The following is a 26,539-nucleotide window of genomic DNA, read 5'->3' as shown; positions in this document are numbered from 1 at the left end:
TGTGCACTTCTCCTGTTTCCTCGTGAAAATGAAAGCAGCATCTTGGCACCGTCGCGATTTAAAACGGTTTATCCCCAGACATAGATTACGGCATAGGATAGTACGATGAACCGGTAAGGGATATGGTTGTTTTTTTTATAGGAGACCATGGCTTCAATGTAATGGGCGTTACTCACCTAACAACAGTGTTTATTTTTAAATAAAAGGAAATTTCAAGATGATGATGAATAATATTAGTGGCGTATTAATACCCCCTAGAATCCGCAGCAAAAACTAGGGTCTAAACCAACAAGGTCAAAAGCAGAAGTAAAATTAAATAACAATCTTAGCGCAGGTTTCTGGTAGAGTGGCCTCAAGAAAGCCATTATTAATAAATTAAGCCGGATTTTGCTAATTTTACTTGCACTGAAATTATAAGTCCATTTGAAAATATAAATACGTTGAGAATTACCTTAAATCATTGATAGTAGGTGCTCTCATATAAAGTGCCGTTGTGCTTGAAAGGTTAAGGTGATTAATTCCCATTGTAAGTACTTGTTAAAATTCCACGACAGAAAAGAGATGCTGGCGGTTAATAGAGTACAAATTTAATTATTTGTATATATACACGCAAATTCTTATAGGTTAAATTCTTCAATGTTAATTCGTATCACTTGTTTGAATTAAATGAATGGTATGGTTAATACAAATTACAGTACCTTAAATCCTAGGGACTAGATGTCCACATGTAAAGTGCTGTGTGCTTACGAGGTAGAGATCAGCGATTCCTTTCAGGTGCTTATCCAAGATGGCCAGAGGGAAAGGAATCTATTTATCTAATAAAACGTATTTCAATAAATTATACAAATTCCTTATAAAACAATATCCATAGCTCCTGTGCCGAGCATTCCTGTAACTACTAAATGGAGGCAGAAAATTATTCAGTTACCTTAATTCCTTGAGATAAGGATCAGTAAATGGATGCTGAGTTGCTGTATTTCATTAAACCATTATGTCCAAATGTGGATGCTTGTCCAGAGTAAAAGCTTACCAGCTACTCGATGTTTAATTGCAGCGTTGTCCCGGCCGGTGACATGCGCTGAATAACGGTGTCCTGCACTACAGCGCGTGTTGCGCGTGTTTGGCTTCAGGAACTGTAGGACCTACGTGACGTCTTCAGTCACCCGACTCTTTTGCAGTTCAGATGGTGTACACTCTTCAACGATAGGTGATTAGGACCATTTATCGGTCGTCCATGACAGCACCACCTGAGAGAGGGGATCCGCCCTTCAGGAACAGGAAACCTACAGATACAAAAGGGCGGCACCTCTCCCACGCATCAGTTGGTTTCCTGTTCCTAGAGGACGGGACTTCCTTCAGATCGTCCATCATGGAGTCGCCGAGGGATTCCCAGGCCGGCTGACCGACCCAGGTAGCGAGGGGGTCTCCTACCTCGGTCAAGCTCGGGTCCCTGGAAGCGCCACGGTGGGGCCGGGTAGGTCTCCACGACGGTGGTGAGAGCAGGTGGAGCCAGGGGTCCGGTGGACAGCCGCCTCCATGTTGCCGCACCAGGAGGTATGTATGTCCCGGGCCCCTCCTGGTGCGCTCTCCCCGTGGTCCGCTCTCCCCTCTTCCGGCCGGGCCGGCGGTGGCGCCCGGTCGACGGGCGCAGGTCAGCGCGCGTGGGGGCTGTGGCCTGGCCTGAGCCGGGGGAGCCGTGCCGGCTCCTTCTGCGCGTCCCCGCAGGCCTCAGACGGGCGGCGGAAGTGACACGGCGGAGGGGGCGGGGCCGGGGACGCCGAAACCGGAAGTCGGGTGCCGCCCGGCTTCCGGCGCGCGCCGCGTGTGCATGGCGATGCTGGGCGGCGTGCGGTGGCCGGGGCGGGGGGGGAGGGTCGCGGGGGGGTCCCGGGTGGGAGGTGCGCGCCAGAGCCCTGCTGATCCGGACAAGGAGGCCTTAAAAGGCAGGAAATGACGCTGCTGGGGTGCTTCTGAAGGCCAGCGATGGATACGACAGAAGCCCCCATAGAGCAGCTGGACGAGGTGCAGGAGCACCCACAGAAACAGGCCATAGTGAAACCACATGCGAGTGGCCAGCAAAAGAAACAGAAACGTCCGAGCGAACAGAGCCACAGAAGTTCCTCCAGGACAAAGGGCCCTTCTGCCTCCCTCCGTGATCTGGTACCTGCCTCATCTGCATGGGTAAGAGATCTCCGTGAATGTACCCTGATGCAGTGTTCCCTTATGTTTTGTTTTTTCGCAGGGGAGGAAAGCTACGGGAAAACAGAAGCACAGGGAATGTGCCCTCTGTAGTTGCCCCTTGCCGGACGGCCACCCTAAAAAGTTGTGTCAGCCATGCGTGAGACAAACGGTAGGGGTGGAAGGGGACGTTGGCCCTGGGGTAGATTGACAGGCCCTTACACTCTCCCCCGTCCATACAGGTAGCGGAAGAAACGCCGGACTTCACCACGAGCCTGAGGGACATAATCAGGACAGAGATAAAGGCCCTATCTAAAAAGGACTCCTCTAGGGGAAGAGAATGTAGTTTCTCAGGTTCAGAGTCCTCGACTGCCCTAATGATCGATGACTCTTCACATTCCCCGGCCTCCACTTCATCTTCTTTGGAGGAAGACTCGAGTCGATTCTGCTTCCCCTTAGACCAGATGGATATGGTAGTTAAAGCAATAAGGTCCACCATGGGGGTAGCAGACACAAAACCGGAACTTTCAGCTCAGGACGTTATGTTCGGGGGTCTAGATCCCAGGAAGCGGAAGGCCTTTCCATTAAACGATAAGGTCCAGAGCCTAATAGATAGGGAATGGAAGAGACCTGAAAAAAGAGGCTCCTTACCTCCGGCCTTCAAGCGGAGGTACCCGTTTGACTACCCAGTGGTAGACAGATGGGATAAAGCCCCTAAACTGGATGCGGCAGTAGCTAAAGCCTCCAAAAAATCCTCCATTCCCTTCGATGACATGGCCTCCTTAAAAGACCCACTAGATAAGAAAGCAGACTCCTTTTTGAAAGGAACTTGGGAGATGTCAGCAGGTGCTCTAAGACCAGCGATAGCGGCCACATGTACGGCCAGATCCATGATGGTCTGGCTAGACCAATTGGATTCCCAACTAAAGGAAGGAGTCTCAAGAGCTTCTATCCGAAAAACGCTGCCAATCATCCAAAGTGCTGCAGCTTTTTTGGCGGATGCTTCAGCGGACTCTGCGAGGCTGGCAGCCAGAACTGCGAGTTTATCTAACGCAGCTCTAAGGGCCCTTTGGTTAAAATGCTGGCCGGGAGATATCCAGGCCAGATCACGACTCTGCTCCATTCCATGTGAGGGTGAATATCTGTTTGGGCCAGTCTTGGATGAACTCCTAGAGAAAGCCGGGGATGATAAAAAGAAGTTCCCCAGTCTACCGAATCCTTCTTACAGACGTCCCTTTACCAGGAAAAGCTATTTCCGTAGAAGGCCGTCCAGAGATCAGGGCAGATGGGAGGACAAAAGAAGGAGAGGTACAGGTTTCATGTTCGGAGGAGGGGGGCGTCAAGAAGGTCCAGCACGTGACACTAAAAAACCGCCCCAATGACTAGTTGCCCCGGTAGGGGGGAGACTAGCTGCCTTCTACCCAGCCTGGTCCTTGATTTCCAATAGTAAATGGATACTGGGGGTGATAGCTGCGGGTCTACGCCTAGAATTCGCCCGGGTCCCCCAAGATCGATTTAAAGTCACCCCGCTCAGGTCTTCCACACCAGAACAAGCTGCCCTGGAGGCCGAGGTGCATGATTTCTGCCATAAGAGGGTCCTAACGGTGGTCCCAGAGGGAGAAACGGGGAAAGGGTTTTACTCCCCCCTGTTCCTGGTCCGCAAACCAGACGGGTCCTTCAGGACTATAATAAACCTTAAATCCCTCAATGAGTTCCTGGTCATACGCCCGTTTAAGATGGAGACAATTAAATCAACAATAAAATTACTGTTTCAAAACTGTTTTATGGTGGTGTTAGATTTAAAAGACGCTTACTACCATATTCCCATTCATGCAGCTCATCAGCGGTTTCTCAGAGTGGCGGTTCAGCTGGATGGGTCAGTCCAACATTTCCAATATGCGGCCCTCCCCTTTGGGGTGGCAGTCGCTCCCAGTGTGTTTACCAAAGTAGTAGCGGAAGTTATGGCCCATCTACGTGAATCGGACATTCTGGTGATCCCCTACTTAGATGACTTCCTGATCGTAGGGAAAACAGCAGAACATTGTCTGGAACAACTACAAAGGGCAATGTCTGCCCTAGAGGGGTTAGGATGGCTGCTTAACATTAAAAAGTCTCGGTTACAGCCGGTGAGAGTCCAACAATTCTTGGGCCTGATCCTAGACTCTGAGAAACAGGAATGCCGTCTGCCCCCGGAGAAGCTTGTTCGCCTACACTATCAGGTCCTGAACGCTTCCAATAACCCTACCATGTCCCTCAGGAAAGCCATGTTCCTTCTGGGTTCCCTCTCGTCCTGTATCCCGGCAGTCCAGTGGGCACAGTTTCATACAAGAAAACTGCAGGGCGAGGTCTTAAGGCATCAGAGAATCCTTAAGGGTTACTTAGAGGGCCAGCTAACCTTGTCCCGAAACACAAGGGAATCCCTAGAGTGGTGGCTAGTCAAGGATAACTTATCCAAAAGGGTCTCCTGGGAGTAAGACATATCCCGCATAATCACCACGGATGCTAGCCCTTCCGGTTGGGGGGCTCATATGGGGGAGATTCTGGTACAGGGCCTATGGGAGCATCATCAGATAGAAATGTCATCTAATCTGAAAGAGTTGACAGCGGTAGAGCAGGCAGCTAAGGAGCTACTTATGTATCTACAGGGCCATCATGTGCGAGTGTTCTCCGACAATCAGGTTACCGTGGCTTATATCAACCACCAAGGCGGGACTCGTTCCAAACCCCTGATGAATGTGGCAGAGCGGCTATTCCAGCTAGCAGAACAGCATTTTCAATCTTTAACAGCTCTACATATAAAAGGGAAGGAAAATATCACAGCAGATTTCCTGAGCCGCAATCCACTAAAACAAGGAGAATGGTCCCTAAACACCTCCATCTTTGACCTAATTGTACAAAAATGGGGACAACCAGAGGTAGACCTCTTCGCTACCAGGGAAAACAGAAAATTAAAACAATTTTGCTCCCTAAATCCCAGAGAAAACCCCCTGGCGGTAGATGCCTTTCTGGTAAAGTGGGACTTCAGGCTAGCCTACGCCTTCCCTCCCCTATCGCTACTGCCCCTGGTGATGAAGAAAATCAGGAGAGACAGAGCAAGGGTGATAGTTATCGCTCCATTTTGGCCCAGGAGGGCTTGGTTTTCTTGCCTCAGGACCATGTCGGTGTCCGACCCTTGGGTCCTTCCGGACATTCCGGATCTCCTATCCCAGGGCCCAGTGTTCCATCCTCAGGTGGCTGGCCTACATCTGACGGCGTGGAGTTTGAACGGACACTGCTGAGAGAAAAAGGCTTCTCCCCAGGCCTGATTAACACCCTACTTAAAAGTAGGAAAGTCATCACCACCAAAATCTATGTCAGAATTTGGAAAAAATTCCTGCAGAACTCTGGAGTGGTCGCTGGCACCTCAGCAACTGTAAACCATATCTTAGAGTTTCTTCAGAAAGGTCTGGATATGGGGCTCTCCACTAGTACCCTTAAAGTACAAGTATCAGCCTTGGGGGCCCTCTTTAGCTGCAACATCGCGGGTAATTACTGGATCAGTAGATTCATTAAGGCAGCAGGTCGATCCAGGCCAATAGCGATAGATAGATAGATTCATGCTGTGGGACTTGAACCTAGTCCTCACGGCTATGACAGAAGCCCCATTCGAACCTATCTCATCAGCTTCCATAAAGAACCTGTCCCTCAAAGTAGCCTTCCTGGTAGCCCTAACCTCAGCTCGTAGGGTAAGCGACATCCAGGCATTATCTAGACGTCCTCCTTATATACAGTTCAAGGACGATAGGGTAATACTCAGACCCGATCCGGCGTATTTACCTAAGGTAGTTTCCAGTTTTCATAGGACACAGGAGATAGTCCTTCCATCTTTCCTCCCTAACCCAGCTAATGAGAAGGAAGATAAACTTCACACTTTGGATGTTAGAAAATGCCTCATAGAATATCTGGCGGTTACAGATCCCTGGAAGAAAGATAATGCCCTGTTTGTCTCTTATCAAGGCCCTAGGAAAGGTTGTAGAGCGTCAAAAAGTACACTAGCCAGGTGGGTTAGAGAAGCGATCTTAATAGCATACACCTCAAAAGGCAGGTCGGCACCCCGGAAGCTGAGGGCTCATTCCACCAGAGCCATGGCGACCTCGTGGGCCGAAAGATCAGAAGTGTCCATTGACCAGATATGTAAGGCGGCTACTTGGTCCTCTCCGAGCACCTTTTATAGTCATTATAGGCTAGACTTGGGTGCTTCCAGAGACCTCTCTTTTGGTATAAGGGTACTGCAGGCTGTAGTCCCTCCCTAAATAGTTTTACTCTCTGTAATTCTCTCAGGTGGTGCTGTCATGGACGACCGATAAAGTCTTAGTTACTCACCGGTTAACGGTGTTTTTCGGAGTCCATGACAGCACCCGTATATTCCCTCCCTTTAGTTTAAATTTGGGTGTGCACTTCTTCCTCTTGTATGTACACTGGTAAGGAATAGTTGTGTAAAAGTACTGTATATAAATTTTGCCATTAACCATTGTGGTCCTCTTGTGCTCTGTAATCCAACTGATGCGTGGGAGAGGTGCCGCCCTTTTGTATCTGTAGGTTTCCTGTTCCTGAAGGGCGGATCCCCTCTCTCAGGTGGTGCTGTCATGGACTCCGAAAAACACCGTTAACCGGTGAGTAACTAAGACTTTCCTACGCGTTTCAGAAAAATGTCGTTTTCCTTCCTCAGGGATGGTCCCAATCTCCTGGAGTAGCGTTTTTATAGTGCTACAATTTATTCAAATGCAAAAAGTTCAATTTCGTTATTCAGTCCTCTTGGTTTTAATGTATCCAATTCAAAGATCCATTGGCTCTCTGCTTTTGACATTTTTCTAATGAAATCCCCTTTTCGCCAATGTTGCTTAACCACTTGAATCCCAGTTATTATAACTTATTGCAATATGTTTTATTAGATAGATTCCTTTCCCTCTGGCCATCTTGGATAAGCACCTGAAAGGAATCGCTGATCTCTACCTCTTAAGCACACAGCACTTTACATGTGGACATCTAGTCCCTAGGATTTAAGGTAATTCGTATTAACCATACCATTCATTTAATTCAAACAAGTGATACGAATTAGCATTGAAGAATTTAACCTATAAATATAAGAATTTGCGTATATATACAAGTAATTAAATTTGTGCTCTATTAACCGCCAGCTTCTCTTGTCTGTCCTGGAATTAATCATCTTAACCTTTCAAGCATAACGGCACTTTACGTTGATTTAAGGTAATTCTCAACGTATTTATTTTTATATTTTCAAATGGACTTATAATTTCAGTTCAAGTAAAATTAGCAAAATCCGGCTTAATGAATTAATAATGGCTTTTTGTGGCCACTCTGTCAGAAACCTGCACTGATTTATTTAATTTTTTTTTTATTTCAAATAAAATACTTTTTATTCTGTCTGTGTGTTTATTTACAATGTAACTATATGATTAGTAATGGATGGGTGTCTTATAGACGTCTCACCATTACTAAGCTGTGGCTTGATGCCACCAGACAATTCAAAGGTCACATCAAACCCCACAAATATGAAACCCACTTGACACTGCCACAGGCCAAGTAGCAAGAGCCGGGCAAAACACCAGAATTGGCGCATCTAATAGATGTGCGGTTTCTGGGCGGCTTCGGGCTGCTATTTTTTAGGCTGAGGGGGTCCTATATCCATGGCCCCTTACCAGCCTGAGAATACCAACCCCCAGTTGTCTGCTTTATCTTGGCTTTTAGTCAAAAATGGGGGGAGACCCCCACCCGTTTTTTTTACAGCCTGTAGCTGTCAGATTTGCCTGGCTGGCTATCAAAAATACAGAGGAAACCACACTTTAAAAAAAAAAAAAAAAAAAAAATTATTTAGAGCGCCAGCTGATGAATACTCCCATCAGCCGCCACCTGCTCTCTCTGTTATTAGTGGCAGCAGGCGTAGGCTGATGGGAATAGTAGTGTGCTCCTCCTCTATCACGACACAAACACTTGTCTGTGTATAGCTACTGCAATATCAGAAAAGGAGCAGTCCAGGAGCAAGGATAGGTACGCACTAATGGTGCACTGTGTAGACCTCTCTTGTTCACCATTTATCAGGAGAATGGGTCCACATGATCACGATATGGCATTTCAGAAAGGAGTATATGAGTTAGGGGTAGCCATTTGTCCATGTGGCTCTCTCCATTGCAGTTTATGAAGATTGTAAGATGCTAGGCAGTTACAGTTACCATAACAAAATGCATGTGTAGTGGCCCTTATGGTAATTAAAGTGTTGATTGGGGAAGAGGACTCCGTAGCATCAAATGATTTGCGTACTGGAAGTAGAATTTGCACTTATCTGACACATACAGTATATACTTTTGATGTTATAAATGTCTCACAGTAATTTCCCTTACATATTTATTCAGGTCTTCAAAAGTGGTTTTGGTTCCATAATGTGACTCTCAGACAAGGAATGGTCGTGCACCCAGAATCTAGCACTCCATTTTTTTTCTGCAGTGTTATATTTTGACTTGCATGTTTATTTTTTATTTGTATATATTTCACACCTTCTAGAGAAAAAGGATATTTTGCCTTAATTGGGATCTGCCTTACATTTGCTTTAGGTTACATATGTGCTTATTCTTGACTAGTTTACTTTTCTTTTTTTTTTTTTTCTTTTAAGAGCTTTGATCCGTGTTTTTATTTTAACAGATGTAATTCTTTTCTTGGGAACTCTCCAATTCCAAAAAAGCCACAAGCAAAGCAAAAGAGAATGCATAATCTGGGCCACAAAAACAGCAGTGCTTCCAAAGAACCTCAGCCAGAAAGAGTCGAAGAGATATACAGCGCCTTAAAAAATGGCCTTGAGTAAGTTTTATGAATAAATGTTTGATATACGTACAAGTTGTAAAACCGATCATCTATACATTAGATAAAATTGCCTGAACTAGAAGTCTGCTCTGACGGAATAGTAAAGACTTGTTAAACAATATCGCGTGACTCTGTGGTGACATCGGAGGATTGGCACCTGTCCAGGAGGAAAGTATCGTCTAGATTTGGGCAATATTCTTTCAGTTTGTTCTCTGTTTGCCCATCTGGAGTGATGTATTGAATGGTCCCTTGCAGAGTTGATTAACTCTTCACATCATCATTCTGTTGCCAACTTAGTGCTAACTTTTCTGTTGCCAAGTTTCCACCTTGGTCCACCTCTCTTCCATACATATACTGTGCATCCAACCTTAACACCATCATGGTTTCTTATTTATTCTCCATTTTAAATCCAAGTAGATTTTTAAGTGTTGAAACCTATTAACCATAAACTTGCACCTTCTTTATTGTATTAGTGATGGTGTTCTACTTTGAATAACACCACCACCATTATTTTTACTCATCGTGCGGCCTTTGGTGGAACTGCAGACTCCTCAGTATAGATGTTGTGTACCCCTAATCTGAAAAGAAGTACCTCAATTTGGCAGTTCTCCCGCTTCCGATGTTTCTTGATGGCAAAGTGTAGATTCTAAATGTTCCTTGATGTTTGTTTGTATTTGTGGCAGTAATGACACAATGGTAGTTTGAAAGAAAGTCGCTACTTGGTTTTTCCTCCTGCAGTTCTGCCTCTAGACAAGCCATTTTTAGCTAAGGAATGATCGTTTATCCAATAACATTTTAAATGGGGTTGCTTGTTCGTGCAATCATGTTTGCATTTTAGCCTTTACTAGCACCGACCTAAATATCCAAAAATCACTCATATATGTGCTGTAGTGAAAAGTCTAATCCTTTCCTGATAACACTGGATTGCCTGGCAGGTCCATAGACTGTGATATAGATTTGATTCCTTTACGTGAATCTTAAAGCATTGGAGTATATGCTCATTCTGGAACCTTTCAAGAGGGCGAAGTATGCCCCGTGACTGATTTTTACTGCATTTCAAAATATCTGTCTGATGTGGGGCACTTATCTGCTCAATTCTTGGCTGTTTGTTATTTGATTTGTGAATTCTGGGGAGTCATTGTACTATTTAGTCAGGGGTCTATCTGTGATGCGTATAGTAAGTGGTAGCATTTTGTGACTTGTCCCTCCCCACTTGTCCCATTGTGTGCCAAGTATATTGGACTTGGCTCCAGTCTGTCCCTGAGTCATAGCCTGCAGTATATAGCTCCAAACCTGTGGATATGAGAAGAGAAGTATGGGAATGTTAGAGTATTTTGTTTAATTTCTTCCTTAGTCAGGATCTTTTTTTGTTACATGTTTGTGTTCTGTAGATTCCGTGCCACCTCCAGATTTTAATATCACCTGTTGGTCACCATCTTGGAAGATCGGATTACTTACAAGTCATATGTACGGATGTACCAAAGGCGATACATGTGGTTGATTCCTAATTTTGCTCCAAGCCTTCCAGGTTGTATACAATAGGGTGTTGTATTTCGTCTCTTCGGTCATTTGTGCATGTGGTGTGTGTAGGAGGTTGGTTAATGAGCAGGTTTTCAACATTTGCTGTTCTTACATGATTAATGCATAATTTGATGCCTGCAATATCCACTCATGGATTCTTTAGACTTGGGCTATTATGATTTAATTTCTGATATTTTTAAAATTTATACCTCCATCCTCCCTCCACTCTACTATATGTTTTAAGTGATTCCTGATTCCCTTTCACTCTCCATGTAAACGTGTGAAATGGATAGTTTGTATCCCTCTTCCTTCAGTTTTAATTAGATAGACAATGAGATGTGCCAAGATTGCCATGCCTTCTTTACTGTCACGTTGAGGAGGTTCACCCTTCCTAAATATGTTATGTTAGTGTCCGCCTCCATTGTATTTATGGTTCAATGTTGGCATAGTATAACTGTTGTGGACAACTAGTGATCTGTACCACCTGGTACTGGATGGAGATTTTAACATCTGACCATATCTTGGTGCATGTCATCCAAGTACAGTCTCATTTCTACAAAAGCCGACAATGGAAAAGATGGAGAAATTAAGTTCTCCACCTTTTCTACACCTGAGCTTCGATTTTTCTCATGCAAGAGAACTGGATCACACTAAGCTGACAATCTGCTCAAAACAGGGAGCAGAGTTTGAGCAGAGTGTCATTGAAGGGGCTGTACACTACTAGGACCGCCCCTTCTCGATCAGAATGTTTACAACCGTTAAAATAAATTTTACTCCCGTCTGGTACCAGCGCAGTCCCAGTGATGTCTGCACTTGCTCTCCTGGGGCTCATGGGAGGTTGTTGCGTTACATGAGCACTGCACCCAATCATTGCAGGCTTCACTGTCCTGTCCTTGCCTTCAGTCAAATCGAACATCAACAGGAAGTCGAAGAGCTCTTGAGTTCTTCATGTTGTGTTTTTCTTTTTTTCACTTATGTATTAATAATTTGGCTGCTCAATACAGCTTTGGACGTTGCCCAAATTTTCAGGATGATAATGATCCTCATACCAATAACATACCATTAGTCTGTTCAGCTATGTTATGAAATGTGTTGAGTACATCAGTCTAAGTATGTCATGAATATATTTTTTTTTTTTAAAGTAAATTTTTATTAATTTTATAACAGTTGCACATATACAAATAACATTCTCAACCAAAGGTGTTTAAACACCTCTGAGCAAATAGTGTCCAATGCCTCATCTCTGAGTTTTAACATCATTCACTTTACATTGGGTTCTATAGGCGTGTTTCAGATTAAAGTAATAAAAGAAGCAGCTATCAGGTCGATGGAACCCTTTTTGCAGACAGTCAAAGGATTTAAGCCCCCCTCATTGCCGACCAACTGGTGAATGTACTGTATACCCATATTCTTCCAGTTCCCGAACTCGGTTAGCTTGGCAAATTCTGAGAGCAAGTGATTACTCCAAATAGGTGTGTACATTGAGAAGTGTTCGACCTCTGATTTTAAGCCAAACCTTGAAAATTAACAAATAACAAAGTCCAATGTAAGGTATACTGAGAGACCCCCAATCCTGCCTGCCTTTCCACAAGGGGCCCCTGTCCCACAGTGTTTTGAATAATTTTACAGACCGAACTGCCCGTGTCCCTTTCTTTCCATCCCTTCATATGTTGGTGTGACACCCCAGATTCCGGTTGTCACAGTGACATTGCCTCCCTCTAAGGGGTAAAGTCATGCCTGGAGGTAGGAGGGGGGGCCCCCATGCCAGGTAACATAGATTATATGTCAATTCCTGCTGCTGGTCAGAAAGGGGAGCTGCCTTATAAATTCTGGCCAGTAGATGGGGTTAGTGAGTCAGCAAGGAGTCAGCTGAGAGAGAAAACAGGGAGTTGTCATGCAAACGAGAGCAGCTGAGCTGATGACAAGACAGTTAAGCCTGAGGTAAAGGATCTTTCTGGAAGGTCCAGTCAGTTGACGACGGGGAGTTGATCTGTGAGGAGGAAAAGTACAGGAGCGGAGATAAGAGGCTCTGGGGAAGCTAAAATTGCATATAGCAGACCCCAGAGCGAAGCGCTAATATAGAAAAAGGGACGCCAGAGTCCTGGGCTGGGCAGGAGCTGTATGCCCTGACCGCCGAATCTGGAAGTACAGGGGACTGCAAGTTCCTGGGCGACATTGAACACCTGAAGGCACGGCAGCAGATCAAGATCCCGGGGCTCACAGTGAAAAGGACAGTGCCCCTGATATAGGCTCACGCTGTCAGCCATAAAGGTTAGAGAAACCATCACGCAAGAGAGGGTTGCAGCTTAGTTACAAACAGCAGGGACCCGAAAACAAAGCGCAGAAGGAAGGTCCCAAACCCCACCTGGCAGGGTGGATCCCCTGAATGCCTCCAGGCGAGCCGGACTCAATCCATCACCTGTATGTGGTACACCGGATTACAACCACTTGCAAGTAAAAGGTAAAGAAAACTGCACCTCTTTGTGTCCTTCTCTTATTTCTCTGCACCCCAAAATTCACCGCCATCTGAACAATTAATCAAATATCTTTTGCCCTGGGGCCCCCGCTTTACCCGTGGGGAGCGGAAACATCTTGGCTGCGTCACCATCAGCCCCAGAGGACCAAAACCGCAGCGTCGGCCACTCATTGCCGAACACCACGGGTGGCGTCGCACTTAAACATCACACAACTTTCCTCTGTTTAATTACTGGATGCCCAGGGCCACGGACCGGGTCACTGCCACCGTGACATCCCCCATTGAAGTCAACGGGCCTGGTACCGAGTAACCCACGGCTCTGCGGGGCGCTCCATTGGCATTGAGACGCCAGAAAATATAACCATGCATTGGGCAGTGCCAGGCCACTGTCGTCTTTTGGCCTCTGCAGAGTTTCTAGTCTTAAGGGCCCGTTACTCATAGCGATATCGCTAGCAATATCGCTGTAACATCACTAGTTTTGTGACGTTATGGCGATATCGCTACATGTGATACTTGCCTCCGACCGGCTTCCCCGCTGGCTATCGCTGATCGCGCGAGAACGTCCTGGACCATTTCTCGTCGGGCGCTTCCTGCTGGGCTTCCTGTGGCGCTGACGAGCGACGCGTGGACGCGGGCGGGAGGACGTTAGGATCACCACGTCTGACAGGTAAGTAGCGACCCCCGACCACTGCTTTGTCGCTGGTGAGATCTGCCTGTGTGGCAGCTCACTAGCGGCCACTTGGCGATGCACCAGCGATCCATATCGTTGTCTGGATCGCTGGTGCATCGCTTAGTGTAACGGTACCCTTATTCTTGACTGCTCTTTACGCCAGTTCAAATCTCTGAAAAACATGTTTATCTTATGGAAACTAGATAGCGGGAGCCAATTGGCAGCATTATGTAGAATATATAAAATCTGAGTCATCAACACCATCTTGATAAGATTTAACCTGCCCATTACATAGAGTTGGAGTTTACACTATGCTGTTACTTTGCACTTAATTTTGTCTAGAAGAGGCAGTACAGTCATGGCCAAAAGTTTTGAGAATGACACAAATATTATATTTTCACATGATCTGCTGCCCTCTGGTTTTTATGTGTGTTTGTCAGATGTTTTTATCACATACAGAAATATAATTGCAACAATATTATGAGTAACAAAAGGTTATATTGACAGAATGAGTTAATGCAGCAAGTCAATATTTGCAGTGTTGACCCTTCTTCTTCAGGACCTCTGCAATTCTCCCTGGCATGCTCTCAATCAACTTCTGGATCAAATCCTGACTGATGGCAGTCCATTCTTGCAAAATCAATGCTTTTATTTTTTCTGAATTTGAAGGTTTTTGTTTGTCCACCCGTCTCTTGATGATTGACCACAAGTTCTCAATGGGATTAAGATCTGGGGAGTTTCCATGCCATGGTCCCAAAATCTCTATGTTTTGTTCCCTGAGCCATTTAGTTATCACCTTTGCTTTATGGCAAGGTGCTCCATCATGTTGAAAAAGGCATTGTTGATCGCCAAACTGCTCTTGGACGGTTGGGAGAAGTTGCTCTCGGAGGACATTCTGGTACCATTCTTTATTCATGGCTGTGTTTTTAGGCAAGACTGAGAGAGCCCATTCCCTTGGCTGAGAAGCCACCCCACACATGAATGGTTTCAGGATGCTTGACAGTTGGCATGAGACAAGACTGGTGGTAGCGCTCACCTCGTCTTCTCCGAATAAGCAGTTTTCCCTTCACCCATGACAGCACCACATGAGAGAGGGATCCGCCCCGCCAGGACAGGAACCTACTGAAATATAAGGGGTGGCACCTCTCCCCCGCTTCAGTTGGGTTCCTGTCCTGGAGCGGGATCCCAGGCTGACAGCGGCGGTGCCTGCCATGGATGAAGACATGGACCCAGGGCCGTCCCGGCGCGGGAAGAGCAGGTCAGCTTACCTGCAGCGCTGGCCGTCGGCGCCTGGAAGCGCAGTCCCCGGGGTTCCTCCAGCAGGCCCCGGGTTCGTGCGGGTGCGGTAAGGCGGCCTCCATTCGGGGCGCTCCTCCGTGCCTCCCTCCCCCTGCGCGCGCGCCCGCTCGCTCGCTCCTTCTCCCTGGGACAGGGGAAGCCGGGCGCGACTTCCAGCGCCTGACGTCAGCGGCGCGGTGCAGCTTGGGTATGCGCCGGCTGACGTCACGGACGCGACGGACATGGCGCCTAGTGCGGCGCCGGCCACAAAAGAAGAAGGAAAAAAAAAAAGAAGAATGGCCGGCGGTCGCAGGGGGGAGGGTCAAAAGGATCGCTCACCGGGGCCTATTTAAAGGAGGCAAGGAGCAGAACGGCCGGGCTGTTACAATGGGGTCACAGCAGGAACGCTCACCGTCCCTACTGTCTCTACCCCCGTCGCAGACCTCGGCACGGAAGCACGGTAGCCGTTCGAGCGGTAAGAGCAGCAGCCGTCCGAGCCATAGATCAAATGATTCCTCGAGATCGAGAGAACACAGACCACATGCTCCAGAGCAGCCTTCCAGCCCGGTACCCGTTTTTGTGGGTGGTGAGTGGATCTTCGCGAATGTTAGACCATTATTAATAGGGTCCTTTTTGTGTGTTATTTGCTTCCTTAGGTGAAAGGCAAAAATGCAGGGAGCAAAAGAAATAATAGGGAGTGTGCGATATGCCAGAACCCCCTAGCGAAAGATTGACAAAAAAACCTTTGCGCTAGCTGTATACAGCAAACAGTGGCGGAGGAAGTGCCGAGCCTAGCAACTCACCTCAGATCTGTCATAAAATCAGAGGTGGAAGGTTCACTTAAATTATTATTAAAGAAAAAGAAAAAAAGTAGAAGAAACTCCCCAAGTTCTTCATCAGACTCCTCCTCGTCCGAATATCAGGCTGAGCGCATGTCCTCTTCCTCCTCGGATAGTGACACAGGGGGCAGACCGTGTTTTCCGGTTGAGGATACTGATAGTCTCCTTAAAGCCATTAGGTCATCTATGGGCCTTCAGGAGGAAAAAGCGACCAAATCCCTAGAAGATGTAATGTTTGGTGGGTTACAGGAAAGGAAGAAACGCACCTTTCCAGTTAATGAAAAAGTCCAGGCGCTCATCGAAAGGGAGTGGAAGAAGCCTGAAAAATCAGGTAGCCTTCCTTCCTCCTCAAAAAGGAGATATCCCTTTGACCCTAAGGATACGGAAATATGGGACAAGGTCCCAAAAATCGATGCGGCAGTATCCAGGTCATCCAAAAGGTCGGCCCTGCCCCTAGAGGACTCAGGAGTACTAAGAGATCCACTAGATAAGAAAGCAGACTCCTACCTAAGGCATGCTTGGGAAGCAACAGCGGGGGGACTAAAACCTGCGATAGCCGGTACCTGTACAGCCCGGTCTTTAATGATCTGGCTACAGCAGCTAGAAGAAAAAATTGCTTCCAAGATGTCTAGGAAGAAAATTTTAGGAGACATGTATCTGCTACACGGAGCAGCCGCCTTTTTAGCCGACACCTCGGCCGATTCCATGAGGTTGACGGCGAGAGCAGCGGGACTATCAAATGCTGCAAGGCGTGCATTATGGCTTAAAGGGTGTCCGGGAGATCTACAATCAAAAGCCAAATTATGCTCCCTTCCATGTGATGGACAATTTCTCTTTGGAAAAAATCTGGACGAAATCCTAGAAAAAGCGGGTGATAAGAAGAAGGGCTTCCCCAGGTTTCAGGGAGATCAAAGAAGACCGCCCTTTCGGAGGGGGAAATTCAATAGAGGCCGGCCTCCGGGAGATCGGAAAAGATGGGAAGACGAGGAAGAAAGAGTCTGGATTCATGTTCGGGGGAGCCGCTTCATCCGCAAAAAAGTCCCCTCAATGACGCCGGCATCCCCGTAGGGGGGAGACTGATGCTGTTTGGTCAGGCCTGGGAAAATATATCTTCCAATACTTGGATTTTAAACATCATAAAGGAAGGTTTAAAATTCCCCTTTTTTCAACAGCCAAGAGCATCATTTGTGGTGACCCCCGTCAGGAGAGGGGTAGAAGAACAGTTGGCCTTAGAGGCAGAGATCCTAAGCCTGCTGGACAAACATGTCCTGATCGAGGTCCCAAGAGGACAGGAAAGAAGGGGTTTCTACTCTCCCCTCTTTCTAATAAAAAAACCGGATCATTCGTTCAGGACGATTATAAACCTGAGAGGCCTCAACCGTTGGATACAGAACCAAACCTTCAAAATGGAGTCAGTGACTTCAGCTATAAGGCTGTTACACCACAACTGCTTCATGGCGGTAGTCGATCTAAAGGATGCTTACTACCACATCCCGATCCATTCAGAATACCAAAAATACTTAAGGGTAGCGCTCTACATTCGGGGCAACCTCAAACATTTTCAGTTCAGAGCCCTTCCATTCGGCATATCCATAGCACCGAGGGTGTTTACAAAAGTAGTTGCAGAGATGACAGCATTCCTCCGCATCCACAACACAATTATAGTACCCTACCTAGACGATTTTCTAATTGTGGGCAACTCAGAACGTCACTGCACAGAGCAAGTAGAAAGGGTGATGGATACCCTACGGAATCTCGGCTGGATGGTGAATGTCAAGAAGTCAAGGCTACAACCCTTACAAAGGCAAATGTTCTTAGGTTTCATCTTGGACTCAAATCAACAAATTTGTCTCTTACCAGACGCCAAGGTGGAAAAGGTAAGGGATATGATCTTGGCAACAATAGATCAACCTCACACGACCCTGAGAGGGGCAATGTCCTCGTTGGGCACTCTGACAGCCTGTATCCCAGCGGTCAGATGGGCACAATTTCATACCCGTCAACTACAAGCAGAGGTCCTATCAGCACAGAAGTCGCTAAAAGGCTGTTTAGAAGGAAGGCTGGAACTTTCCGTAAAAACCAAAGGCTCTCTCAGATGGTGGCTAGACAGAGCAAACCTACTAACAGGGACATCGTGGCAGAAGCCAGTGTCCGACGTGATAATGACAGACGCAAGCTCCTCGGGGTGGGGAGCGCACCTAAGGGGACAGGTAGCCCAGGGACCCTGGGGACACCTAGAGCAAAACGCATCCTCCAACCTAAGAGAGCTACGGGCAGTAAACAGAGCCCTAAGGATATTCATGCCCACTCTAGAAGGCCGCAATGTCCGGATTATGTCGGACAACAGCACAACAGTAGCCTACATCAACCACCAGGGAGGGACAAGGTCACGCTCCCTAATGCTCGAAACCAACGAGATCTTTCACAGGGCAGAGAGACACCTACACTCCCTATCAGCCCTACACATCAGAGGGGTAGAAAACACACAAGCCGATTTCCTAAGCCGCAACACACTAAAACAGGGGGAATGGACCCTGAATCGGGTAGTGTTCCAAAAGATAGTACATCTTTGGGGAGAGCCAATAATAGACCTCTTTGCCAACAGAAGCAACAGGCAGGTAAAAAGATTCTGTTCACTGAACCCAAAGGAAGAGCCATGGGCAGTGGACGCTTTGCAAATTCTGTGGGATTTCAAGCTAAGTTATGCCTTTCCTCCGGTAGCTCTAATCCCAGTAGTAGTGAAAAAGATAAGGGAAGATCAGGCCAGAGTGATCTTAATAGCCCCGTTCTGGCCAAAAAGGCCATGGTTCTCACTACTACAGATAATGTCCCTCTCAGATCCGTGGGTACTGCCAGAGATTCCAGACCTGCTAGCTCAGGGTCCGGTATTCCACACGCAAGTCAAGGGGTTCCATCTGACGGCGTGGAATTTGAAAGGTCACTTTTAAGTAATAGAGGATTCTCCCCTGGGTTGGTGGCTACACTGATGAAAAGTAGGAAGCCAGTAACAACTAATATATACGGTAGAATATGGAATAAGTTTCTGCAGTTTCTGGGGAAACCATTAGACCAAGAACCCCCGATCAAGACTATCTTAGAGTTCTTACAGGCAGGTCTACAGCTAGGCCTAGCGGTAAATACACTCAAAGTACAAGTTTCAGCGCTAGGCGCTCTATATAATTGTAACATAGCGGCAAACAGATGGATAGCTAGGTTTATTAAATTCTGCCACAGGTCTAGACCAGTCCCATCGCAAAAAATGGCTCCCTGGGATTTAAACCTTGTGTTAGAAGCTCTCACAAAGGAACCATTTGAACCAGTACAACAACTATCAGTGAAATATCTTACCCTAAAAACCATTATTCTAGTGGCCCTTACATCGGCACGTAGGGTAAGTGACCTGCAGGCCCTATCAGTTAGTCCACCGTATACCCAGGTATACCAGGACAGAATTGTCCTAAAAACAGACCCTGCTTATTTACCGAAAGTGGTGTCGGATTTTCACCGTAGCCAGGAAATCGTCCTCCCCTCCTTCTGTGAAAATCCGAAAAACCCAGGAGAGGAGAAATTCCATAATCTAGATGTGAAAAGAGCCCTTTTAGAGTATATATCAGTAACCAGCCAGTGGAGGAGGTCCCAGTCCCTATTTGTAGCCTTCCAGGGTGCCAGGAAAGGTTATGGAGTATCGAAAGGGACTATTGCCAGATGGATTAGGGAGGCCATTAGTGTAGCCTACTCAGCTAGTGGTGTTCCGATTCCTGATGGCATCAAGGCTCATTCCACCAGAGCCGTGGCGACCTCCTGGGCTGAAAAGGCAGAGGTATCAATTGAGCAAATTTATAAGGCCGCTACCTGGGCCTCACCCTCAACCTTTTTTTAAGCACTATAGATTAAATCTATCCTCCTCGGCTGACTTGACCTTTGGTAGAAGGGTGCTGCAAGCGGTGGTCCCTCCCTAAAGGTGTTTCGAAGTCTCCAAAAATCTCTCATGTGGTGCTGTCATGGGTGAAGGGAAAACCACCATGGTTACTTACCGGTAGCCGGTTTTTCCGGAACCCATGACAGCACCCGTATATTCCCCCCCCTTTTTTCACCGTATGGGTGTGCACAATAGTCGGGTGTATTTGTGTGATGTGGTGTTGGATAAACATGTAACTAACCGGGAAGTCCTCTCAATGCTCTGTAATCCAACTGAAGCGGGGGAGAGGTGCCGCCCCTTATATTTCAGTAGGTTCCTGTCCTGGCGGGGCGGATCCCTCTCTCATGTGGTGCTGTCATGGGTTCCGGAAAAACCGGCTACCGGTAAGTAACCATGGTGGTTTTCCAGATGTCCCAAACAGTCGAAAAGGGGATTCATCAGAGAAAATGACTTTACCCCAGTCCTCAGCAGTCCACTCCCTGTACCTCTTGCAGAATATCAGTCTGTCCATGATGTTTTTTCTGGAGAGAAGTGGCTTCTTTGCTGCCCTCCTTGAGACCAGGCCTTTCTCCAAGAGTCTCCGCCTCACAGTGCGTGCAGATGCACTCACACCTGCCTGCTGCCATTCCTGAGCAAGCTCTGCACTGCTGGTAGCCCGATCCCACAGCTGAAACACTTTTAAGATACGGTCCTGGCGCTTGCTGGTCTTTCTTGGGCGCCCTGGAGCCTTTTTGGCAACAAGGGAACCTCTCTCCTTGAAGTTCTTGATGATGCGATAGATTGTTGACTGAGGTGCAATCTTTCTAGCTGCGATATTCTTCCCTGTTAGGCCATTTTTGTGCAGTGCAATGATGACTGCACGTGTTTCTTTAGAGATAACCATGGTTAACAGAAGAGAAACAATGATGCCAAGCACCAGCCTCCTTTAAAGTGTCCAGTGGTGTCATTCTTACTTAATCATGACAGATTGATCTCCAGCCCTGTCCTCATCAACACCCACACCTGTGTTAATGGAGCAATCACTGAAACGATGTTAGCTGGTCCTTTTAAGGCAGGGCTGCAATGATGTTGAAATGTGTTTTGGGGATTAAAGTTCATTTTCTAGGCAAATATTGACTTTGCAAGTAATTGCTGTTAAGCTGATCACTCTTCATAACATTCTGGAGTATATGCAAATTGCCATTAGAAAAAATGAAGCAGTAGACTTTGTAAAAATTAATATTTGTGTCATTCTCAAAACTTTTGGCCATGACTGTAGATTCTGTTTTTCATAATCTCTGAGAGGGGATGAATTACCAACCCCAAGTATTTGATCTGGGAAACCACCTCTATTTGGGTATGTTGAATGTCTGAACAGTCTACCGGGCCATCTAAGGGGATTAGTACAGATTTATCCCAGTTAATAGTCAGATCTGACAACCGCCCAAACTGTTTAAGTATATCCATTACACTATTCAGGGATCTACCATAGTCTCCCAGAAATCGCAGAAGGTCATCCGCATACAATGCTATCTTCTCTTCTATATTTCCATATTGAAATCCTCTAACTTCAGAAGAATTCCTCACCACTGCCGCTAAGGGTTCTATTGCAATGGCAAACAATAATGGGGACAGAGGACACGCCTGTCTTATGCCTCAATATAATCTGTATTTTTAAACCTACTTTGAGCATACGGTGTAGGATCATCTATCATGTTAACTTCAGCCTGCCTGAGTTCTTTAAATACTGCCCAATCTGCTTTTTTACTTTTCATTTTGCTCCTAGTTATTTCTCTAATAATTATCCCTCTCAGGTGAGCCTTCATAGACCCCGTTGGAATAGATGCTGTTCTATTATTAATTTGAAAAAACTCTTTGAGGTGTATGGCTACTTTTTCTACGTTTATGATTTGTAGCCAGAACTGATTTAATCTCCAGAGCCTAGGTGAGTTTGTGCCCAATTTATGTGAAACCAGAAAACAACTGTGATCCGAGAACTCTAAGCAAGTATTGAATATCTCCCACCAGGCGATCCATAGCCATATTCCCCAGCTCCATATCTATACATGACAAGGCATTATGTGTTGTTGAATAACACAAGTATTGAAGGGTATCCGGAAATCTATTGCTCCATAAATCTACCAGCGCAACCTCTTTAATGAAGGGCCCAAAAGGTGTTATGTTCCCTTCTTTTCTAATGGTGTCATTTTTATCTTTATCCCATTGGGAGTTCATAATGTTGTTAACATCCCCAATAATCAAGAGCGGAGTCCCTTGATTAGATGCAGATAAAGCTAATATTAACCTTGCCAGATTATGGAGGCAGAACGTAGACAAACGATGGAGATCACAGTATCAGATATCTTACAGGTTACATACAAATCGTCCTTCTTAATCTATATCTACATTAATTAGGTTAAATGGTAAAGAAGTGTGAACCATTATAGAGACTCCCTTAGAAAATAAAGAGAAGATGGAGTGGTAACTCTCCTGCATCCATCTCCTCATGGTATAAAGCCTCTCTTTTGTGAGGTATGTTTCTTGCAAACCTACTATAGAGGGATTTTGTGATTGGATATATTGAAGGATCGCTGCTTGTTTTGTCCCATCTGAAAGACCCCTGACATTCCAGCTTATGATCTCAATTGTTCCAGACATTATTGCAAGGATCATATATTGTATTTGGGATCTTATTGTGAATGCTATTACATTGTTCCTTTACTATATGCCAGTACCTCAAGGACTCCTCCTGTGATTGCGCCCCCCCCCCCCATACATAACAAGTAACCTTCCCTCCCCCCCAAACAGTGGAGTATTGTTTTCCTCTCTTGCCCTGAGAGTAGGCGAGAATACTCCTAGTGCAGTTAGCAGGACAGTAGACATTTACATAGTTAGAACTCAGACTTAATGGCAGGAAGTTTACCTATCTCTGCAGATGTTTCAGTGTATGGTACCACACCAACCTAGGTCAAGTAGTTTGGAGGGAAAAGAAAAAACATTATAATATCTTCACTTCTGATAGCTACCCCATCAGGAATACAGTCATCTGTAAAAGTTTGGGCACCCCTATTAATGTTTAACCTTTTTTCTTTATAACAATTTTGGTTTTTGCAACAGCTATTTCAGTTTCATATATCTAATTACTGATGGACTCAGTTATATTTCTGGATTCAAATGAGGTTTATTGTACTAACAGAAAATGTGCAATCTTCATTTAAACAAAATTTGTCCGGTGGAAAAGTATGGGCACCCTTATCATTTTCTTGATTTGAACACTCCTAACTACTTTTTACTGACTTCCTGATGCACTAAATTGGTTTTGTAACCTCATTGAGCTTTGAACTTCATAGCTAGGTGTATCAAATCATGATAAAAGGTATTTAAAGTGGCCACTTGCAAGTAGTTCTCCTAGTTGATTCTCCTATGAAGAGTGGCATCATGGGCTCCTCAAAACAACTCTCAAATGATCTGAAAACCAAGATTATTCAACATAGCTTTTCAGGGGAAGGATACAAAAAGTTGTCTCAGAGATTTAACCTGTCCGTTTCCACTGTGAGGAACATAGTAAGGAAATGGAAGAACACAGGTACAGTTCTTGTTAAGCCCAGAAGTGGCAGGCCAAGAAAAATATCAGAAAGGCAGAGAAGAAGAATGGTGAGAACAGTCAAGGACAATCCACAGACCACCTCCAAAGACCTGCAGCATCATCTTGCTGCAGATGGTGTCACTGTGCATCGGTCAACAATACAGCGCACTTTGCACAAGGAGACGCTGTATGGGAGAGTGATGCGAAAGAAGCCGTTTCTGCAAGCACGCCACAAACAGAGTCCCCTAAGGTATGCAAAAGCACATTTGGACAAGCCAGTTACATTTTGGAAGAAGGTCCTGTGGACTGATGAACCAAATATTGAGTTGTTTGGTCATACAAAAAGGCGTTATGCATGGAGGCTAAAAAACACAGCATTCCAAGAAAAACACTTGCTACCCACAGTAAAATTTGGTGGAGGTTCCATCATGCTTTGGGGCTGTGTGGCCAATGCCGGCACCGGGAATCTTGTTAAAGTTGAGGGTCGCATGGATTCAACTCAGTATCAGCAGATTCTTGACAATAATGTGCAAGAATCAGTGACAAAGTTGAAGTTACGCAGGGGATGGATATTTCAGCAAGACAATGATCCAAAACACCGCTCCAAATCTACTCAGGCATTCATGCAGAGGAACAATTACAATGTTCTGGAATGGCCATCTCAGTCCCCAGACCTGAATATCATTGAACATCTGTGGGATGATTTGAAGCGGGCTGTCCATGCTCGGCGACCATCAAACTTAACTGAACTGGAATTGTTTTGTAAACAGGAATGGTCACAAATACCTTCATCCAGGATCCAGGAACTCATTAATAGCTACAGGAAGCCACTAGAGGCTGTTATTTTTGCAAAAGGAGGATCTACAAAATATTAATGTCACTTTTATGTTGAGGTGCCCATACTTTTGCACCGGACAAATGCGTCTTTTAACCTCTGAGAATTTCATCCTTTGTTTTTCCATCTTGATCTTATGTCCATTAATAGAGAGATCAGTCATATCTCTGGCCTTCCTCAGTATAGTGACCCAGTGGCAGGGGTCTGGAAGGGATCCGGTGGGCTCTCTCCACTGCAAACAGTGCAGACAGGACTTCTGCGACGAATTTGTTTTTAAAGGGAATCTGTCACCCTTTTTTTGGACTATGAGCTGCTGGCATCGACATCAGGGGTTTATCTACAGCATTCTGTAATGCTGTAGATAAGCCTCCGATGTAACCTGAAAGATAAGAAAAAAGAGTTATATTATACTCACCCCAGCGTCCGGTCCGATGGGTGTCACCGTCCGGGTCCTCCCATCTTCATACGATGCCGTCCTCTTCTTCCCTTCCTGTCATGGCTCCGGCGCAGGCGCACTGACTCCGGGCAGAGCAGTGCGCCTGCGCTGGAGCCACGACAGGAAAGGAAGAAGAGGACGGCATCGTATGAAGATGGGAGGCGCCGGACCGGACGGCGACAACCATCGGACAGGACACTGGGGTGAGTATAATCTAACTCTTTTTTTTTTTTTTTTTTTTCCTTATCTTTCAGGTTACATCGGATACTTATCTACAGCATTACAGAATGCTGTAGATAAGCCCCTGATGTCAATGCCGGCAGCTCATAGTCCAAAAAAAGGGTGACAGGGGAAGGGGCAACAAATTGAAGGATTTGATCAGGGATGGCAGTGGAGACATTGGGGATAGATGACAAAGTGGAATCATGGGAATCGATAGACAAACTGGAAGGAACAGACAGACACAAGGGAAGGTATTGACAAATTGGTAGGTGAGAGTGGAGGTGGTGGGTTCAATGTGGGAATAGTTTCTTGGCTCCTAGTTTTTGTCCTGGTGGAAATAAATATATATATATATATATATATATATATATATATATATATATATATATATATATATATATATATATATATAAAAAAATAAAAAAAATTATATATATATATATATATATATATATATATATATATATATATATATATATATATATATAATTTTTTTAATTTTTTTTATATATAATTTTTTTTTTTTTTTTTTTTTTTTGGATCTCTGTTTTCTTGGCCGAGTGGGAGTGGTAGCCTCTGTAGCAGTTCTCAGACATGGTGCTGGACTGGGCCGCATTGTGGATACTGCTGGCTGCATGGGTGCTGGACTCTAAAGCATGGTGGATGCTGCTGGCTGCAGGGTTGATAAACTTGGCAGCGTGATCGCTCTGTGAACTGGAGGTGGTGGTGGTGGCGGCGGCAGATAGTTTGGTGCTTTGGGAGCTGGAAAATAGGCTGCTGGTACTATCCTCTGGCCTGTTGATTGTAGCTTTGTGACTGTTGCTGCTGCTGCATTGCATGGCTGTAAGCAGCCTGGCAGGCCTGCATGACGTTCAGCTGGAGTTGAGGCGTAAGGTTTTCCGATCTGTTCCGCTCTATTGCAGAAAGAAAATGTTGCGCAGGTCTCTCAAGGTCGGCTTCCAGGTGGTTAAGGCGTTTGTTGACTTCCTTGAACCCACTCTTCTCTCTGTCAGCAATCATCCTAATCCCATCCTGGAAGACCAAGCTTAATTGCATATACTCGGGCATGCCTGACCTCTCCATGCCCTCTGCCGCTGATGAGAAGACCAACCATAAGCAGCAGCAGAGGGCTGAGAGAGGGAAAAACCTGATGGACCGGCTGCCTGTTCTCCAGCCTGTGAAGCCTGCAAGGTTGCTCCATCGCTGGTGGATGATTGGGACTGCGTCTGTGCAGTGGCTGGTAGATGAGTGGCCGCTTCAACACCCACCAAAAAAACCTGCACCAGGTTCTGTGTGGAAAAGAGAAAAACATTAGTGAAAAAATCCAGATTGTGTTGTGCTGCTGCATGTTCTATGTGAGAAAAAAATAAAACATTATTAAAAAGAAAATAAAAACAAGCAAAAAAAGATATATACTTACGTTCGCTGAGCAAGGGCAGGCGTCAGAAAGGCAAGGTTTCGGTGGTATTTGTATTTGCGGAACCTGGCGGCAGCCCCACTTTAAATCCGAATCTCCTCTCTCATGTCCTTGTTGAAGTGGTCCTTCATCGAACGCCAACGAATTTTGATTCTCTTGGAAAAAAAATTAATTGGAAAACAATGCACATACATTAACAACAGGTTCACTGCCGCTTTAGACCACATTGCAATACTTACCAAAAGCAGTTCTGGCACGCGGGGTGGCATGGTCCCAATCAGCCGGCAGCGATGTTGCCACTTCTTCCCAGAGACGTCAAATCACCACA

The 26,539-nt window shown here is 45.8% G+C and overlaps 1 protein-coding gene across 2 annotated transcripts in view; it reads left to right on the top strand.

The window, feature by feature from the left end:
- Window positions 1-26,539, top strand: part of RIPOR2 (RHO family interacting cell polarization regulator 2) — a 274,424-nt gene that overhangs the window by 99,939 nt on the left and 147,946 nt on the right. For both annotated transcript variants that reach the window (XM_073566141.1, XM_073566140.1), the window contains exon 3: window positions 8,875-9,030. In XM_073566141.1, the coding sequence (XP_073422242.1) occupies window positions 8,875-9,030 (156 nt within the window). The remainder of the gene's footprint in view (window positions 1-8,874; window positions 9,031-26,539) is intronic.

Source organism: Dendrobates tinctorius, unplaced genomic scaffold, assembly GCF_039654945.1.
Source record: "Dendrobates tinctorius isolate UK_male_01 unplaced genomic scaffold, ASM3965494v1 ptg000004l, whole genome shotgun sequence".
NCBI lineage: Eukaryota > Metazoa > Chordata > Amphibia > Anura > Dendrobatidae > Dendrobates > Dendrobates tinctorius.
This window is presented reverse-complemented; position numbering and strand designations above follow the sequence as displayed.